The sequence below is a fragment of the Melozone crissalis genome, unplaced genomic scaffold (genome assembly GCF_028551555.1).
Source record: "Melozone crissalis strain CALT ecotype California unplaced genomic scaffold, PUWL_Pcris_2 ptg000027l_1, whole genome shotgun sequence".
Taxonomy (NCBI): Eukaryota; Metazoa; Chordata; class Aves; order Passeriformes; family Passerellidae; genus Melozone; species Melozone crissalis.
In genome coordinates, this window is record NW_026535805.1 from 50,553,333 (window position 1) to 50,574,647 (window position 21,315).

Sequence of the window (21,315 nt, forward strand, 5' to 3'; positions counted from 1 at the left end):
ACACTCATTTCTCAAGTGAGGAGATGTAATTTAGAGATGTCATAGCTAACAACATTCAGGGAACACAACATCAGTGTGTTCTCCTCTTAGGGGAGGCTTGAAGAGTTACAGAAATACTTGTAAGAAATGTTATGGATGATGATTAGGGTTTTGCTGGGCAGGACATCAAACACTGCAGTGAGATTCATCCTATCATACCTCATCCCAACACAGCAGCTCAGATCTGCCTGAAGAGTCTTAGGTAGTTTCTATACTCCCTTTATATTTTTCCAGTATAATTCTTCCTAACAACCCAAAGCTTTTGCCTGGGGAGGGAGCAGTTTACAAGTGGAAAATGTCCATTTTTCTTAACAGGCAGAATAGATAGAATGTGTTGTCTTAAATAAGTTTTAGAAACTTCCAGAGTATACGGAAGTAAATACAGCTTGCAAATTACAGAGCAATATTTTCAGAGAAGTTCCTATGAAAGCTGTAACTATGGAGGACCTCACAAGAACTTGGCTCTTCATTTCTCCAAGCTGATTGCACAAGACAACAGTTTTTATTGGCACATATTTTAGGGAGCAAAGGTTCAAACACACTGAATTTGCACAGCGGAATCTGATCTCTTATTAACAAAGACAAGGCACATCACTGATAGAGAATGAGACATGGGCAACCATTTATCCAAAACAGGTGGCTCATAAAGAACAGAGCTGAAGGCCAAGTCATCCTCAAGGCTCGATTTAAAAAGGTACTCCAACGTGATAAGGTAGTTGTAGAACAGATAAATCACACAAAAGACACAGAACTTACACTACAGATCAGAAGGTGGGGGGGAGGAATCGAATCTGGCAAAAAAGGTCTGCATCAGCTCTAATCCATATCAGCAAGTCCTCCTGTTAATTATGTTTCTAAAGTGAAAAGACTACTTTTCTTATCTAAAGAGCAGGAACAAAATGAATGCTCCAGCAAAAGATAGGAAACATAGACCAGCAGAGAGCACTGTCTTTTTGTCCAAGGACAGACACTGTGGCCATAGCACTAGACTCAGCAACTTCAAAGTGACAAACACAAGATCTGGAGACAGACACAGCCACCCAGAGGACAGACTAATATTTATCCAAGTTGCCTGATTTTGTGATGCAGCCAAGAAAATGAGTTTGTTTATATGCATGAAAAAGTCCTTTTGACTAACCTACTCTAACCAGCTTCACGATTCTCCCGTGAATAAAATTGCTTGGAAGCATCTTTACTTTTCAATTCTGAGATGCATTTTCTTTTCCAAGAATCTTAGAGCAGAGCCCAAGGTGATGCTTTGTTTCTCAGCAGAAGTATCTACCTGTTTTCCCCCCTGAGCATTAGGTCTGCAATCTCACTTCCCTGTTCTCTAGAGGTCTAGATGAGCCTATTCCTGGCACATGCAGATTTCAGAGAGGCAATGAATCTTCAGCATCCATCTATGGAGGAGATTAAATCCAGTCCTTATTTGCCTACCAAGACAGAGTCTCCTAAGAAAGTTGTTAGAAAAAATGGTCAGACACAAACCATTTTTTCATCTCTTAAACATGAAGCAAACAGACAGAGAACACATGTACTCCACATAGCTACTGCTAACCAGAAATGTCTACATATGCATGTACCCATTGTGGAATATGAGCATGGATAAGCATCAAAAGGAAAAGCCAGATCTACACAGTAAATTAAGAAACAGGCAGCAAGGCAAGGTGAGAAATAGTGAAATCTTTTTCCTGAGCTACTCTGAAGTTTTGAAAGGACAGTCACTGTCATGGGAACTTTCACACTGCATATCAATTAATGGGTAGCTTTGTATACAAGCCTGCAGCCATATTTAAACCACAAGCCTTATTTTCAAACATATCTAGTAATTCTTTAGGAGTATTTTCTTCATAACAAATATTTAAACTTAAAAAGGTAAACTTGATCAAGACACATTTTCATTGCATTATCTACTATCCAGATGTTTTTTTAAAAAGTAGAACACATAATAAATAGGTTCACTTTTTTTCTTTTTTTTTTCCAACTACTTGGTTGTTAAATTCAGTTTTTCATCCTGCAAGGTATCAAATCTATAAATAAGGCAGGACCTATCATTGGCAAGAGGCATTTAATAAAAGTGACTGCTAAATCAAACCATACTTGTAAACACTCCAAGACAAATTACTACAGGACTGAAACACTCAAAGCATTAAGATGGTATTATCAGTCCTAGCAGTATTCCTCATAGTGGCTGAATATTGCTACATCAAAATTACACAATATTGGATCCCTTTTTGTAAGGGTGTCATAATTAATATTTTCCTAAATTCATACTGACACTTGGTAATGACCTCAGTCACTGTTTAGAGAAGACCAGGCAGCGACAACCTCCATTTTAAGCTGTATTTCTTTTCACCCTGCTAAATAAAGCACAAAAGGCAACCACATCTTGTAAGCTACTGAGCATGTGACCTTGTATCAAATTTTAACAGAAATGACCTAACAAGCTCCTAAGAATTAAGGATGCATGATACTGATTGAGTAAATATTTTTTGAAGGGTAAGAGAACAACAACAAGCCCTTAACATCAGACTGCTGAAAAACAGAAGTTCTCTATTTATTATCAAAACAAGCACAGGACAAGTGGCACAGAGACTAGATATACTTTCTTCCAGATATACTTCATTTCCTTGTGAGACAATCTGTAGTAAAAACACTTGAAAAGAGCATTTTCCACTGATTCTACAGATTGCTGCTATGAATTCACAATTTGAACCTTAATAGACTAAGCAAGGATTTTACTTGTCTGTCTGCCTCTTTTAGAGAGGCACCAAAGCAAGAAAATCTCAGTCACTAGTTTAGACTGATTTTAAAATTGAGAGGAATAACAACAGTTTGATTTAGTAATCTTATGATTTATTGGTTTGTTCTTCAACAATCTCAATTAATGGTGAAAGTATATAATAAACTGAAGTCAAAACTTATTTATAGTCTTCATCTCAACCCAATTCCCAAGTTACATGTAATGGAACACCTATTAATGGAATTTGACACCAATTAAACAGGGATAAGAAAAGCTCTCCCTTTTGGTTCTCCCCTGCAAGAGCCAAAAGGAATCTGATGCCTAATACCTACCAGTCAGGATTCATGCCAAGGAGCTGGCAAGAGTTACCAGCTCCTATCTAGCATGCCATATAATCAATTTGTTAGTGCATTTAATTTTAAATTAGAGCCTGCTTAATGAGCAGGTTGTTTCTTCAGTTTTAACAGCTTTTATTCCACAACTCTCTGCAAACATGGTGCAGAGAGTTAAATTGCAAAGACTTGGCTAATTCTGTTACTTCAAAGCCCAAAAAAGTTTTTACTTCTCTTTCACTACAGGAGTCACAGCATGTATTCTCCTTTCCAACAGGCTTCAGGAAATGCAAGAGGGATGAACAGAGACTGGGGATGGCACAAGGCACACAGAGAGCCTGGCTGGGACCTCAGGAGCTCCTGAGCAGTGCCAGGCTGGCAGACAGTGCCTCCAGCAGCCCCCAGCCATCAGGGGCCAAGCAGTGACACACAGGAACCCCAACCTGCAGGGTCTGTGCCACCTGGGCTTCACCACATGGTCAAACACAGCCATTCTGGCAGAAGCTGTCTTTCCAGGTGGGAAAAATGGAACTTGGTGAGTACAGGTACCAGGTCAGAGGCCATGACATTCACTGTATTTTTTTCTTAGGGCACTTTCAACCAGTGTTACAAGTCTAGCAGTCTGTCTGCTGTCAGACACCCCTAACACTGGGAAAAATTCAAGAATTTTAACATAACAAAAGCTGTCACTTGTCTAGAGATCATATCCCTCTTCCAGTTACCACATTTTTAAAAATAAACAATGAAACAATAGTAACTTTCATTTTCAAAAGATGAGGAAAGTAGTCTCAGGTTGGGTAGATGTGCCAGTGAAAAACTATTTTTTCTTATAACCTTTGACTTACTTGTAAGTACATACTTCTTTTTACTTCTGGAAGTACACAAAGTGTGGCTTTTTTATCAAAAGCAGACAAAACTATGATGAAAAAATCCAGAGCTATCTACTTGAGCTGAAGTATCTGTGTTGAAGGGCACAATCCACACTGTGCCTTCATAAACACTGGGGTTTTTTTCAGATCCACAGGGATTTTAAGGAAAATCAAGTATTTAGATACACATAAATTAAAATGAAAACTTCTGGGTTTCAGGAAGGGGTTTTGACAAGAATTATTCAGTCTAAGTTTTACTGAGAGCTGAAGATTCCCCTCTCAAAGGGAGCATACAAAGCTTGTGTCTGTCTCCCATTGAAGATTTTATGTTATAAACACATAAGCATCATGGTTTCTCTGAAACTCTGAGCAAAAAGAGTATCTTCATACAATTTTGGGGTAATCCTTAAAATATTAGATTCTAACAGTACACTGGAATAAGTTTTATAGTGTTATCAAACACTATATTAGAAACAGCCTCAATCAAATTGTTTTCCTATACTAGAGATTTATTTCAGAAGCCAATCTGATTTATTTCATGTTCCAGTCTGATGGGGGGAAAGCACCCTATAAAAAAGAAAATTATATTATCATAATATTATATAGTATAGTATAGTATAACATAAGGGGCTTTGTTCTCTGCAAGCCAACTAGCTGCTTTAGTCTGAATTATAAACAGGAAGCAGTAACACAAGCATCTTCTAAAAAAAAATCACAAGCTTTTTGTTCAATAAACATATTTTAGAAGCTCTTTTTGCGTGCTTGTATAGCCTTATTCTTCAGTTCTCTGCAAGGGTTAACAATGATTTATGACCTATCCAATAGCTTACTCTAGAACACTTGACTCCTACTCCTCTGAATTTGGTTTTATTTTAAAGCATCTCTACAAAGTTTATGGGGAAATAGCATAAGATGTCATCTGGATTGTACAGTTCTTTGAAAAAGGCTAAATCGAAGTGTTATACAATAAGATCTATGTGATTAAAAACTAAGTTACAAGAAGTAACCATTAATAGAAGTCAGTTTATAACTGCTCAAAAACACACTGGCCTCCACCATAAGATACTTTTAAAAATAAATATCTGATGTAGAGTCAGTAATCTAATCCATTGCCAGAAAGCAGTGACAGCCATTTGTTATATTGAATAAAAAATAGCTTTTAAGGCATTGAAGATTTTTCAACAGAAGTGAAGATATTTATTTTCATTAATCTCACTGTTCTATCATGGGTGAATAATGAGTATTAAAATGACCCTTCTGTTTTCATACTGAGTTCTACTAGCCCATGCTCTACCAAATACTCTTAATATGAGGATGTGTAATGGTCTCAAAGCAGCATCTCATTGGAGACTGTGGGCTTTTCCCCACCTTTCCCTTTGAAGCCTTTTGGTTCACACCACTTCAGTCAACAGAGCACCAGCAGCAAGCTGTCCAGGAACAATTCACCATTTAAGCAGTGCAATGTGTGTCAGCCAGCCTGACAAATGCATGCATCTCCCAGTTGCACCTGAATTTCTTAGTTTAGGAGTGTACTACAGAAAAAAAAAACAACAAAACCCTGCTAGGGAAATAACTCTAGTACATGTACAGGAGATGGCTAATTGACATCTTCCCCATCACCAGAAGCCAAAGCTCCATCAGCTGCTGTAGACAGCAATAAAACACAGCTCACCTGGCAGCTGTGGGACAGGGTAAGAGCAGCAGTTACATGAATGCCATAAAATGTAGTAAACTAAAAGGCTGAAGTTTGAGAGACAGAAAAATCCATGTATTTTGCTTTTAATAAACCTGAAATATGGTGAATACAACAGAGCCTGAAAATTGACACTTTAACAAACCTCAATACAAAGGAACAAAAATTACACTTCTAGAATGTTTTACTGCTTTCACACTGCATCTAAAACACACAAGTGTCATTGGCCATGTATGCAGCTGAGTACCAAAATAAAGCATTCTCTTTGGAATAGTATAGAATATTTTTCAAATCTCTCTTTTCATGGTTAAAGTATTTTAAACCTTGCATTGAGACCAAAGAACAAAGATTTTATCCAGCTTAACTAATACTTCTGATTAAAGCACTCTTTTAATAAGACAACATCCAAATTAATTTTGTGTTTCTCCCCAACACAACCTGCAGTTTAAATCTGGCTTCCTATCACCAATTGCTTTCTTTAGCAATAGCACAAAGGCAAGTATGTATAGTTTCAAACACATCACACTCAGGAAGAAATGTGCACTTACCAAGTGAACATAAGGCACAAAGTATCCAAAAAGTGCAGCTGGAATCCCTAAAGCCCAGATTCGGTAGCTGAGAACTTTGAAAACGGAGAAATTGCAAATCTTTTTCGCAGGAGGTAATTTGAATTTTCCCTTCTTTCCTCCCTCCTTGTCTTTGGTGTTGGGAATAAGAGGTTTGTACGTAAATCCAGCCAGGAAGAGCACAAACATAAGGATGCAGAGGACCCTCAAGGTGTTGAAGAGGTCGACAGAGTCGAGGAGGACCCTGAGGAGGAAGGGCAGTGACACTGTGAACAGGCTGCTGCCCGCGGTGACAATGCCATTCACCAGTCCCAGGCGCTTCTTGAAGTAGTGCCCGAGGATGACCAGGGAGGGCTGGTAGGCAAAGGAGCAGCCACAGGCAAACACGATCCCGTAGGTGAAATACAGAGGTTCAATGGTGCTGTACCAAAAGAAAAGAACAAATAATCAGTGTTTGGTAAGGCAGTGGATGCTCATTCACCTGGAAGTAACAACAAAACAGCTTCTCAATCAATCAACACAACTCACTACTGTAAATAAGAGTTTGTATATACTTATAGTTGAATAGCACTGTATCAGCTTAATTCACCAACTAGTCTATCTCCTTCCACTGAAAAATTTCACAGAATTTACTGAACAGGTAAAAAAATAAAAATTACATTCAATTTTAATTACATCAAATAGTGTAGCTAAAAAAGTTTTCAAAATCACTGTCAAGGCACATTAGCCAAATGTAAGTTCAACCATTGCTGGGTTTTTGGATTTTTTTTTTTTCCCCAAAGAAAATTGTACTGTTTTGATTTACACATTTCTTCACTATGCTAGCAGGTCAAATGTCATACTGAACTCTCCTCATGAACCCATAGAAATCAAGTAAACAATTTGTTATGAAAATAAAGTAACAAATGTGGCAGACATCAATAATAATGAAAAATAATATATTTAAATACTGACAAAATTTTGTAATGTAATATATTAATAAATTATAGACTCTTTAGGTATTAATTCTTTAGACAAATAGTCTCCTTTTTAATAAATACTTTAAATTCAGTGGTTTGGCACATATATTGAATATGCTAAGAAAGAACTAAAAAAAAATGTTAATAAGAAATGAAATATTTCATCTCATAGGAAGGTGGATCTTCATTATAAAGTTCACTATTATTACCATTTACTCTACAACTGAAACAAAGCAGAGCCATTTTAATTGATCACAAACACGTGACATGAATAAAAAGTACTTGTGCAAGAAATGCTAAAAGTATGAAGTAACAGCAGCAGTATAAGTAATTAAACTAGTGCTGTAGTATTAGTTAGTGAAAGAAAACATTTTTTAACATTTAGATGAAGGCAGGGTGCAAGAAATTTTTATGAGTTTTCTGAGGCAGCACATGAGAGTTTATATATTTTTTTTTTAATGTTATGTTTACAATGAACCCTCACCTCCTGTTTTATCAATTAACACCTGCATTTAAAGGACTTCTGGAAAACAGAAGTTAATCTTTTTAACTCTTTAACTTTTTTAAAATGAGCATGAGTGCTTTACATAGTGCTTTTCATGACAGGATGCAACCTGCCAGCACTCCTCTGTAAAAAAATCAATTCCACAAGCTCCCTATGCAAGAACTTCTTAGGAAATAGTAATTGGCTAATCAAGGTCTGACTCCAGGTACTCTGGGTTTGTGTATTATAGCGAAAAATAATTATTTGTGTGACATAATATTGTCACCTTCTATATTAAACTATCAATTTCTGAAACTGATGGTACACAACATAAGCCAGCAGAAACAACAAAAGGGGAAAGATTTATTACCTTTATTAATGGAAAATAATCAGGAAAATAAAACCAGAAGTTACAAAATGAGAGGAGTAACATCATGCAGTGAAGACAGTGAACTTTTGCTTCCATATGTAAATTCACTCAAAGATCCTGCAGCACAACATGCATATTAAAATATTGTCCTGCATTATAAACACATCTTAATTTCCTAAGACATAAAACTTATATTAAGAAATTGGTGCAATGCAAAAGCAGTAGATCATATGACATTTGCCTACTTTACAGTATTTTCCTTCCAGAACATTGGCTTCTGTATCTGAACTATGCTCCTTTAATGAACTGATAACATCACAGGCATAAATCATTTTAGTGTCAGTAACATAATGAAACACCAAGTATGCACATCAACCTGGCATGTACTCTTACAAGAATTCACCTCTCAAAGTGCTCTTCAAAGTTTAGTTAAGCTGAAATATTTTTAAAGCCTTTACAAAACAACTTGCTCTTGCATGTCTCTTCTGTGCCTTTGTTCAACTGGGTATCAGACAAACACAAGAATGATCTTTATCTAATGACAAGGGTGGTTTGGTATTCATCACTCAACATACTACTAGGTAGAAAAGAGGAAGAAAGACTCTTCCAAGACACATCTTTTAATTTTTTTGTTTGTTTGTTTAATGAAATTAATTAAGCCAAATATTTGCACCAGGATTAACCATTCAGATCACAGCAGCTCACGTCCATCTGATTCAGAGTACAAGCACAGAAAAGACATTGACAAGTTTTTTGCCTGCATCAATACATTTGCACCTAAGTGGAAAGCTCTTCTGAATGTAGCGTGATTGTTCCTATACTTATTCTGCTAAGGGTGGGGACAAAAAAAGTCTCTGAAAACTAGCGGTAACTGGATTATTTCCCCACTACTTTTTACACTCTACTTTCACTAACCAATTTCTGATGGTGACTAAACTAAGTAAATTTCCTGTTTCCTCATCTTCTACAGGATACATGCAACAAATGAGTCACTCTTTAATTCCTTAAGATTTACTCTGCAAAAGTTATATGCAAATGAAAAAAACGAAAAGAAACACATACATTAATTGTAAACTATTAGAAAAAAAATCTAAAATGAATAAGTCTTAAGTATAGTCAATACATCAAGGTTTTCTCTATCTCCATATTTGGCAATTGGACCAGTAAGAACAGAAGAAAACATCAAATTTCACTAGAATTTTAACAGCTTCCTGGAGGCTCTACTGTGTTTTTATCACCATTAAAACTTTCAAAAGAAAATTAAGGGGACAGGCCTGGAAGGGAAGACAACAACAATGTTTATGTACCTGTTACAACACAATGTACATCAAGCAAATATATAAGTTTATCCTGGACAATGCTGTTGATCTTATAGCACTAGTCTTGCTGTTGATATATTTATAAATAGTAGTTCCTGTTAAATAGGTACTCTTGTTTTTATTTATAAATGTTAAGTTTTTTAAAATACTTTTTAAGTTGAAAGTTCACAAGTCATAGTTTGAAAGACAAAACCAAACACAAAAAAAACAAGTTTTCTCAAGATAATATAAGGTAGCACTGTTTAACCCTTCTACTCATTAGATCAATATTACAACACTAAAAAAATTGATAAAATACATTAAAAATGATGAATTTAAGTTTTTTACCTTACAAAAGAACTTGAAAGGAGCCCAACAAGCCCTACTGCAGCTCCAATAACAGCTACTTTTCGACAGCCAAACAGGTCTGTGAATATGCTGACTATTGGGGAGCAGAAGAAGACCATTCCCATGGAAAGAGAGCTCACCCACGCTGCAAAATAGAAAAGAAAAGACAACATTTTAGAAGACCAAGTGATTTCAGCTTTCAGTTAATACTTGTTCTCACCTAGGATTTTATGTTGCTGAGCTAAAGCTGGGTAGCAATTGGGTAACTATTTTAAAAACATTTAACTACATATTGAAATATACTTACCTAACATGGTAAAAAAAAAGACCCTAACAATTTATATAATCAACTAATTTAGATTTTATCAGCTCAAAGCATGCAATTAACTTTTTTGTAGCTATTACTCCTACTTTTTTTTTTTTCTTATAAGCACAAAAACACTTCTCTAGTAACTAACCTATTATTCAAACTGATGCCTAGGTCATTAAAGACACCTTTGAAGATCCATATTCATTCTGACATCAGTTCGTTCATTTCACTTGACTTAATGCTAGACCTTAATGACTTTAAACAGGTACATTTGCTGAAAAAAGAGTAATAATTTTTAAACTTCATTACTAGATGTAGATCAGACTGAACATCAATAAGGAGTAATCAATAGGCTTTTAGACTGTAATAGGAATGTGATTTTACTTTAGACAAAAACTTGAGTTACTAAAACCTCTTTCATATATATAATGGGAAAATTTCACTACTTTTGATACTGCTTGAGCTTTATAGACATTGTGAAAACTGTACTTGGTTTATTAGATCATTCAGATTCGATTCAGGTGAGTCCACTATAGTTTCAGCCACAAGTGGGGTTTTTTAGCACAGCTAGTAGTTACAACTAATATGTTTGATATATATAGTCATGTATATATTGGAAATGTCCCCACCAATATGGGGGGAAAAAAAATTGTCTAAACAGGAAGTGGAAAAAGGTACTAATTCAAAATGAATTGGAAAAAATATTTTATCTTCATTTCGAATTATACAGAAGACAGGACAACTCTTTCAACCCAAAAGAGTTTTAAATTTATGTAACTGTAATTTTGTTTAGAATATCTTTCCTAAAGATGTAGTTAGAAAAACAATTGTGATTCAGTGATGAAGACAAATCAAATTATCTGGAAAAGCATATAACCACAGGACTAAATGAAGTATATTTGCAAGTAGATCTACCACTACCAAGGCTTAGGAGATGAGTTGTTCAAGTGCCAATGAACCCTACACATTGACTGAGACCTCATCATGCAAGACACTAACAACAGAAAAAGAAACCAACAAGCAAAAACTTGTTTCTTCCAAGAACTTACAATGTAAATGAAACACAAAAGAATAGATAGATAGAGATAACCAGAAATGAGTACAAGAAAGAAAACCTTTATTTTAGGTCAAACAATGCTTTCAACAAGCCATGGCCTAACTGTCTAGGGAAGGGAGGGAGGGAGGTGTGTCACAGGGATTTTTTGATAGTGTGATAAAATAATAGAGTTTCAAGGCACAATCTAAGGCTGATGTACTTTTATGGCCATTTCCTGTGTAGGGCTACCCCATATATGATAGCCCTGCTGCCTTGCAGCTCTGCAGCAAAATCTCAAACTGTATGAAGGGACAGCACAAGAGATTAGGAAGAACAAAGACCCCATGACATTGCCTGAACAGCAAAGACCAAGTTTATGAAAGGTCTAGTTCCCTGCCGTTGAGGAAAGCTCAAGAACACCTTGGGTGTGGCAGGACACAACTCCTCTGAGATCTGTCCCCTATTACAGCCCAAATGGCTACTGATGGGACAAGACATTACACTAACCACAGTCTGTAGGCAGGAGTCTAAGGGAGATGTTCTCACACAGCCTGGAGACCAGGCAGTTACAAAGCTTCTAAGAAGTCCAACTTCTACAAGACTCCTCATCCTTATCTTTCCCAGAGTGAGCCTGCAGTTTTACTGTTCAAAGGAAACTGCAAACACCAGGGGACAGAATGTCCATTTCAGCCTATCACCCTCCCAAATAAATGGTGGTTACACCACCATGAACAGTCCTCAGCACCTCTGCATGATTTGCAGGGCAGCACTAGGAATCAGAGTCCCCCTCCTGCAAGGCAAAGAGGCAGCTAAACCTTGAGAAGCATCCATCACAAGTTTCATGGGGTATGAAGGTACAAGGAAGGGCTGAACCACCTGTCACCCTGCCTGTCCAGGTACAAAAAGATTAAAAGGCAACAGACAGGAGACAAGCCCACCAGAGATGACTGGTTTTGAGAATTCAATCTCACATGGCCCCCATTCATGGAGGCAAAACCAGCAAAGAAAGTGGGCACCTAAAACTGAGCTGAAGTAGCTTGCATAAAGTAACTGACTAAATTACTTTAGAGCTACAGGCTGTGATTTTATTTCAATTCTACTTAGTGAAGTCCAGGTTTACAGTGTATTTTTATGGCCTATACAGCTAATAAAATAATTGGAATATAAAAGGCTGAAGACATTCAGCTCAAATTAAACTAACACATTGATTTTGTCTCTTTGTGCTTCCAGGCACTCATGAAAAAACTATGCCTTTTTCATCACTTGATTCTCTTTTTTTATTACAATAATGACAGGGCAGAGTCTAAAAGAGAAAGTTTCCACTGGTTTTCAAGACAACAGACAGTTAAGACAAATGATGATGCCTTATCTGAAGCATTTCAGAATGGAATGTTCATGTGGGAATAAGTCCCACTGCAGAAGTGGGAGACCACTTATCTACCTAATGAAAACTGGAGCCCTTCAAATTACTGCTTCAGTAAGTTGCACTCATTAATCTACAGAAATGTAGTTTAGAGATGTGGTTGGCATGTTTTGTATGAACAGCTTTATTATCTATTGAAAAGAATATTCCTGAAGTTAAACTTCACCTCTATACATAGATCAAAAAAATGTACTGCCTTCTTCCTTTGTGAAGAAACCTTGCACCAAAAATAAACAGAAGAGTACATGAGTAAATCTTTAAATGCCCTAAGGCAAATAATTCTTGCTGTGATATCTTCATTCTATAAAGAAATTTTTGGCTTTTAAATATATTCAATACATCCAAGTAATTTTTTATCTCACTTTGTTCAAGTAAGTTTTCAAGCACCCTTATGCTTTCTCATGCAGTATGAAAAATATACATTGAATTGTCTTCCACACTTTTTCGAACAGATATTAAACTGTCCTAAGTAATACAAAAAATTACAAGTGCAGCTTGCCAGAATACTGAGAGCTCTCTAGAGCAGTTATTACATATTAATTAAAGTATTTCTCCTCCAGGCTACTGGCTGCCTTCCTGGCACAAGCTGGCCATACTCCAGAGCTGCTAATTCAGATACTAATACAGCACCTAATTGCTACATATAACTGTATTCATATTCATACACAAAACATTTTGATTGCTATAGAAGAAAACCTATTTCTACTTTAAGGACTTAAATATTCCTTAAGGCACTGAAAGTTAAGAATTAACTCCTCAAAACATGTAATTTTCCATGGATTTAACAATTCCCAGGCTTCCCTAGAAGATGTAAAAGTAGTCATCGTTAAGATACAAGTATCAGACCAGGGAGCACCTGTACTGAAAAGTCTGTTTGTTCTGTGCCAATGAAACACATAATGGATTACAAAACCTCAACGTTTTACTATAACTAGAATTATTCAAACATGAAAGTCACAGCTACATGTTCTTTCCTGATCAGTTCACTGAAAATCTGAACATATATTCTGAGATTTCTTTAATTATTTCCTCTGTTCAAAAGTCTACAGCAATGCAACTATACTATGTACTCCAAAAATATGCTGCTGTTCTACCATGACTCTTTAAAAATTAAATAACTTTTTTTAAATAGTATCTAATATCTGAATATTAGATACTATTTCAAATAGTATCTAATATTCTGACTCTCAGAATTATTCCCACTGTCACAGTTAGATTACACAACAAACATTTATCTGCCAAACTATAAACCAAGCTATTAAATATTTTAGTTCATTTTTTAGAGTCAAGCACTAGGATTTACAGGACAACAAAAAAGAAAACATGATAATAATGTTCTGTTGGAATGCTTTATCATGCACAAATTTAAATAAAGGCTACTTGTCCAAAACCTTCTTGTTTAAAACCATTTTTTTCTAAGAATTACAATAAGGAACTTAGCAGTTTTATCCTCAAGTGCCTTACAAGTGTTTGGCACAACACAGTAGTAACACCCTTCGTTCTTTAACAAGCTTCAAGATGGTGGGTTTTTTTAATATTTTCCCTTGAGATTGTTCTGGTTGAGAAAGAGAACAAAATGCTGCTGTCTAGAAGACAAGAAATGTGGGGCAAGAAAAATAAAGGCACTTAGTAACTTCTAAAAGCTCAATAAGCTTGAATAATATTTAGCTTTCACTAAGTTATTAGTTACAATTTATGCAAGCATAAGGAAGCCTGTATGTACTCTCCCAGCCTCAAACCACTAACAGCTGAGAGACTTCTTAAGCCTATTATTATTTGTTTTTCTTTATACATAAATTTGGACATTACTTCTTTTTCCACTGCATTTTTCAATATTCTGGCAATTTCTCCTCCATGAACTGCCAAGCTTCCTTGGAACACTGGTGTATTTTCAGCTTCCACAACTTCTTACAGCAAAAAACTCCATAATTTAAATATGGAATGGGTAAAAGATCCATACTTCTATTATGGCCATTTACACAGATATTCTCTTCAGCAAAGCGTAAGATTGACTGCCATAAAAAGATTTGTTATGAGAATAGCTTGGAAATTTGAGAGATCCTGTTCTGGAGGAAACAAAAGTGGTTGTTGAAAGTTATTTATGGAAATAATTTGTGTGTCTCCAGCTAGTATTAATAATTCCTTGCCTGTTAAATCACATTTACATGGCATTTAATTTTTAAAACAACAAGATAATTGCAAAGCCATGTAGATCAAAGATTGATTTAGCCCAGAACCCTGTTTCTGACCACCACAAAGTACTTAGACAAAGACCTCTGGATAAAGGGCTAGCATGCTTTTTCCCTGGCTACATCCTCCCAAGATCCAGCAATAGGCAGCTTAGGAACCGCCTAAGCAGAGTGCTGCATCTAACCATTCAACAGGAACATTCAGTTCCATCAATATTATTTTGGCTTCCCTGCTTTTGTTGTAATCAGTTACAGAACATGCTCAGGGCACCAGCACCACATTAGAAATAACTCCCCTTGGCTTTGAACTTACTCATATTTAATTCCTCCACTATAAGAAACAAGAATTAATCATCCCTGCTGAGGTTCCTCTTGAAAGCCATGATTTTATGTGCCCTAATCAGATCTGTTCATACTAATTTCTTCTCCAAAATGAAGCAACTTTTTGATTCAGTCTGTCTTTGTACAGAAGATGTACTTTGCCCCTTTATATTGAGTACATCCCACTGTTTCTGAGACCAGGTAGCCAGAATTGCATGCTTATTATGCAATAACTTATGTAATAATAAGTTTCTTTATTTCCCAGTCTCTATGTTCTAATTATACTTCCTTTATTCTCCCTCTTTTTGTTCTTTATGTATTGCAGCTGCTTCTGAGTAAATATGTTTACAAAACTATCCATAACCTTCTTTTCCTACAAATGCTAATGATGTCTGAAGGTGCAGACACCTTTTTTTTACCACTCATTTGGATTACCTTTCTCCTCATGAGACACATACATAAGCTGAGTTTAATTTGCCATATTAATCACTCAGCAGTAGCAGAAGAACACAGCAAGTCTAGTAGTCAGCCACCAACACACTGAGGACACAATAGAGTTTGAAGACACACTAGAGTTTGGATTTGTTCAGCATGCAGAAGACACACAGCTCAAAAATAATCTAATCGGTGTCTGCAGGTATCTAAGAGGTGATTATTACAAATATAAAGCTGTCTTCTTTTCAGTCATGTACAGCAATGGGACAAAACTCCAGCTGAAACTGCAACAAAGGACATTCCAATTAGATGTCGTGAAAATTTTCACCATAAAGTTAGTCAAACTTTAGAAAGTGTGACCCAAAAATGTAGTGGAAATTCCTTTCTTGGGTGTATTTAAAACTTGACTGGACAACACTGAATAACTCAGATCTAGCTGATATAACTCAGAGGTTCAATATATTTTAACTTGGCTGGCTTTGAGTGAAGGGTGTCAGACCAGATAACCAGAGGTATTCCATATAATTTATGGAACAGTACTGTTCTAAATTCCTGCTTCTTGAAAAACTGGATTCTGAAGATCATGTTAAACATCAGCAGTTCTTCAGAAAAAAAAAAAAAGGCTGGCAATATGAATTTCTTCAGGTAAACAAAAAAACAAAACAAACAAACAAACCTAGCCATAGGAATAAAACTGTTTTCCCCCTAAAAGTATGAGGGGGTTGAGGGTATCCTTGAATTGTAAACCAAATAGATCCTAACAAGCAAATCATATGAGACCTATTATTAAAATTGGAGATGTAAAATTCATGGCTTAGAACTACGGTATTTCCCTCCTATGATGCAATTTTTCCATCAGTATTGTTTTATTCTTTTTGCCTTGTGCCCAGAAGCACTGGGTTATCCTTTGCCTAAGGCACTCCAGATACATTCTCTTTTATCCACTTCTTTTTTTTCTTCAGGGAAAGCCAGCAATTTCCAAAAGAGGGAATTGCTCAGCAGATATTAGTTACCTAACATCAACACAACCATTGGACCCAACAAATATTCCAATATCCTCTGAGAGCCTCTGTAGGTCAGCCTCCTGGAAATTGCCACCCCACTTTTACCTAACCTATCACTACCCAAAGACAACATCAAATACCTTGTGCTACATGTTTTGCTTACACCTGCCTGTGAAAATTGTTCCAGAACCTGTTCAGTAAATTCTCATGACTTGTGAGGAATTTCATTAGTTGTGGGTGCAAAAGGGAGAGCAACTGGTTTCCACACTGCCACTCCTATTACTGAGTAATCCACAGATCCCACAACAGTATGTCAGTGCAAAAGGAAAGCAGATGTTAAAATGCATGTACAGACACACTTAGAATCCCTACTGTCAAAAAAGCCCACTGCTGCTTCTATCCAAAAGAGAACTGCTGATCCCATTAGAGAAAGTATGTGTTTAAGGACTAAAAATAAATTTATGACATAATGCTGCCACAGGAAGTATCCTATACTCTGAACTCAGGTTACATGACTACAGCTTCCAGTTTGCTTACTTTCCCGTGTTTAGTTTGCAGACGTCTGAGCTACGCTCTCCCTTAAAGCAATACTATCAAAAAAATTTTTTTGAATTCTAAATTAAGCAGAAATTCTGAAATACTTTGGTCAAAGATAACTGAGTGCAAAGAAGTACCAACTCTTTTGGATACCAAGCCTATCTTGCACATGCTTTGGAAATCAGAATTATCTGTAAAGAATCTAGTCAGATTTCCATAACACACTCAGATCATGGTCAACACGAAGATTTATGAACCAGGATCTAATGAAAGTATCCAACAGGAATACAAGGCATTGGGGGGTTTCCCCTCAACGTTCTCTTTTTCTTGTCCTCGAGGAAAAAACCTTTTATTGAATAACCTTATTACTGAAAAATATCGGTTGTTACCATGCATCTGAACCCAATAACTGAATATTAGTCACTGAATCCCTATAAAGAGACCTTTCAACAGACACCTTGTTTCCATATCACAAAGCATGAAAGCACAACCTCTGCTTTCAGGTCATTATCAGGTAGTTTGAATTACTTTATTCTGAATGAAAGACTGAACACTCCCAGATTTTGCCAATAGCTGTAAGCTCTCCTGTGTTTTTGCATAGCATCTCTTCAGTGTATTGCCTCTTGACCATCCAAAATGCTTCTTCAGGTTCGTGTATGCCATGTTGAACTTAATGCAAGAAGGTGGAAGGAAGCATAAACTTGCCAACGTGTTGTAACATTGCTGTGCAAGCAAAGCAAGCTTGTTGGTGTAAAAAACAAAACCAAACATTCTGTCAAGTCAAATCATAGGCTTATTTCTTTAAAGGCTTTTTACACTATATTCTTTCATATGATGTGTGACAGATACACCAGCAAGTGCCAAAGAGTCACACATATCCCTAATACAGTGAGCCTCACCAAGCTTGCCACTTATCAGAATTGGACTAGACTAATCTCACCCTCTGTGAAAGTAACGACATGACAAAATCAGAATTTCTACTAACTCCTTGTGTGCATAAGCAGCAGGAAAACAGAACAGTGGGGAAAAAAAAAATAGTATTCATATACTGACAAAACATCCCACACTACTGCAACTAGCCAATTATTTAAATAGCTTCTGATTTACACTTTCTGTATTAACACAAGTTTAGGCAGAGTGTTGTAGCTTTATTTTTTTCTTGTTTGCTTCCCCTTTAACAAAAGGGACAGTAATGGTGAACACAAACCAAGTTCCATGGGAACCTATCACAAAATCCCACCTACCATGGGAAGCTATCACAAAATTTTCACAAACAACAGGGGAGAAAATATAAACCTGAAACAGTTAAAAATGTACTTATAGGCCAACAATTCTTACTACTAGAGAAACTGCAACTCTTCTACATATTTTTTAAAAGCTAGATGAAAATAAACAAATGCTTAAGTTAGCAGAAGCTAAAACAAAAGCTCAAAAGCATAGGGTTAGACAAAATATTGCTGCTAGAGATTTTAAGTGTTAAGCCTTCAGGAACCTTTAAAGGAAGGTTGAAGTAAATCATTAACAGAAAAACACATGCATTTGGGTTTCATAGCAAACTGAGCTTGACCTTTGACACTTAATAAAGTCTGAAAATGCTGTGGTAGGAAGAATAAACAAGGAACAAATCGATAAGAAATGGCTGTAACCACTTGTTTTTCCATTTAGGAGTCATACTAGAATGTTTTCTGCTGAGACTCTTTTCAAAGTACAATGTAATCACATTTTTAACTAACAGCCTAAAATATTGAGCTCCAGAACTGATTTCCAGGCACATTTTTATCTTTCCTTTCCTCCTCTCAAATTAGCACTGGTTTGTTTGCTCATTTTTTTTTTAATTCCAAACAGTTGAAGGCCAAGAATCGTGTTCTGTTTTGATTTAGGATCAGTAATTTTCTGCATAAGGAAGTAGTAGCTGTTAACTTCAAAGAAGATACTCTGATTTTTCCAGAAAGATTTAATCCTAACTGCTTTCCCAACCAACAGCTGCATACATTCCAAACTTATCTGCAATCAAACATTATACAATGGTCTTGTGTTTTAGAGCTATAGTATAGATTAAAACTCAAGATTCAAATTCCTAAACTCTTAATGGAGCTATCAGTCTTCTTTCTTTCCCTCACCTCACTTGCACTGGGGCAAGACCCGCAAATCAAGGTTGTCCTTTAACTGACATGGGCATTCATTTTACTTCTACAGGAAATCCTTGTGAGCCCATGAAGATAAAAGCAGCATGGTAAAGAAATCTTACTTCACAAGTACGTTTGGTTCACTACTGGAAGTTCAGGAGGACAGACTGCCACCAAGCAACTCACAAAGTAACTCTGACTTTTCACATTAAAAGATCCTTCTGAGCCTCTCAGGATTGCCTAAAAGACCCCACTACATGTCAGTACCTTCAGTTGGACAGATTCTAACAGCTCTGCTTCCTCGATTCCATCAACATATTCCCCTTATGTTCTGTACGTCCCTACAAAATAATCAAACTTTAGGTTTTCAATCTCTACTCTCAAGGCTCAAACTGTTATCTAAAAGATATTCCCATGTTACAAACTGGCCTTTTCCACCCTCCACCCCAAAGCAGTCATCTATCAACAGGCATTTTAAGCAAGGGACAGACCAGTTATCATAAAGGAAAAGGTAGAATAACAAAACTCTATTATGCAGGTCAAATAAAACAGAAAAACAAGTGACTTTAGGGCAAATCATTTAGATGCTGCAAAAAGTAAGTAGTATTTTTCAAGGTAAGATCTGATTGTTTAACTTACACCTGCTTCAGAGGGGAATCTGTATTTGCACAGAAACAACAGTGCCTATTTTGCAACACAACTTTACAAACCAAAAACCAGACAAATGTTCCACATGCCTGCATTTAATAATACAAGTACAAACACTGAACTACACTACAAATTTCTGTCTTTGGCCAAATAACACTATTTTGTGCTATTGTTATGTGGAAAGTACATTTGACTTTAAAGCAAGGAACCTTCAGGTGAAGTGAGATGACAATCAAAAAGTTCAGTATGTGTTCTTCATAAAGAATGCTTTCTTGTTTTTCCAGATAATTTTATCAATCCTATCACAAATACAATGCCAAGTCAATACAGAAGTCCAAAACTGGATTATTTTTAAGCAACACTAAGAGTTGGATATTGTTTTCACAGGCTGAAGTAAAAAAGGGGACTTTCATGCATTTAATTTTCTTTTACCCACCATCTCCTACTCTCCTCCCCTCAAGTATGAAAACTTAAGTCAAACAACAGGGGCATCTTAAGTTTCTGGACAGCAAGCAAATGAATTAAAGTAACCTCCCTTTCAGAGGATTAATAGCGAGAGGAAATCATTTGCATGGAAAGCTTGATAAGAGCAGACAGCACATGTGAAGGAATAAATCTTTATGTCAGCGTGTGCCCTTTATATCAGTTACACTCACGTGCACTCTAACCCTTGCAACCAAGTGAACCAGCCACTGTTAACTCTTGACCTTGTTCTTCTCTCTCACTCCCATGCAAAATTTTTAAGTCTGCCAATATGACTCACTGGGACAATAAACTATTTCTCATTAACTTAATACCAGCTATCCAGGCAGTTATCTGTCTGACTTCCAGCAATCCAAAAGGCCAGGTTGCCATTCATCTAGAAAACTTGAACAACTTGCTACACTGCACACACAGTGAGTATTTTTATCTTAGCTAAGCAGCTGGATGTGACTTGCTGTGTAGGTCAGCCTGACAGACACAGGACACGTGCACTACAGCTTGTTGAGGTACTCAGCAGATTTGGAGCTCACACCTGCATATTTTTGGTTATTATGAACAACAAAGGATTTTGAGTGGAGTCTCAACATTGCAAATATCACAGGTTGCAGTTATAATCTGGGTGATATTTACAGTTAGCAAAGCACAAAAATTTTTTAAACAAAATGCTTTCCGGTGAGCTGTTGAATCAAGACACCCTCCCCCGAGACAGAACATATTGTCCAAACCCTATTTTCTGGAAGAGCCTTAAGTCAAACCAATAGGCAGGAACTTGGGAGAGTCACTTTTTATCAATCTTTAATGTTTGTTTTTCTTTCCAAGGAAGGTGGAAGAGATAGGAAAGGAGAGTTTGTACACCTACTGCTGAGAAAGGCAGCATGGATTGAGCACCTATCACAGAGGGACTTGCTCTTATAATGCCAGCATGCCCTGGGGCTGTAAGATATTTGTATTTCTAAACATGCCACTTTCCCCTAGTTAAAAACAAGCCACAAACCAGAAGTGGTTTCTCAAAACAGTGGCTCCCAAACTTGCTTCCCAGGAGGTAGCAGGAGGAGCTGCAGCTCTAGATTCACCCTGGGCTCCCAGAGCTGGCAATGCCTTC

At 36.5% G+C, this 21,315-nt stretch overlaps 1 protein-coding gene across 1 annotated transcript in view; it reads right to left on the minus strand.

Annotated features, from left to right (window-relative positions):
• The window catches only part of SLC16A10 (solute carrier family 16 member 10), a 61,646-nt gene that overhangs the window by 12,301 nt on the left and 28,030 nt on the right, over positions 1–21,315 (minus strand). The window contains exons 2-3 of the mRNA XM_054280162.1: positions 9,702–9,846; positions 6,225–6,663 (exon numbers count right to left, since the gene is read on the minus strand). Coding sequence (XP_054136137.1) covers positions 6,225–6,663; positions 9,702–9,846 — 584 coding nt within the window. The remainder of the gene's footprint in view (positions 1–6,224; positions 6,664–9,701; positions 9,847–21,315) is intronic.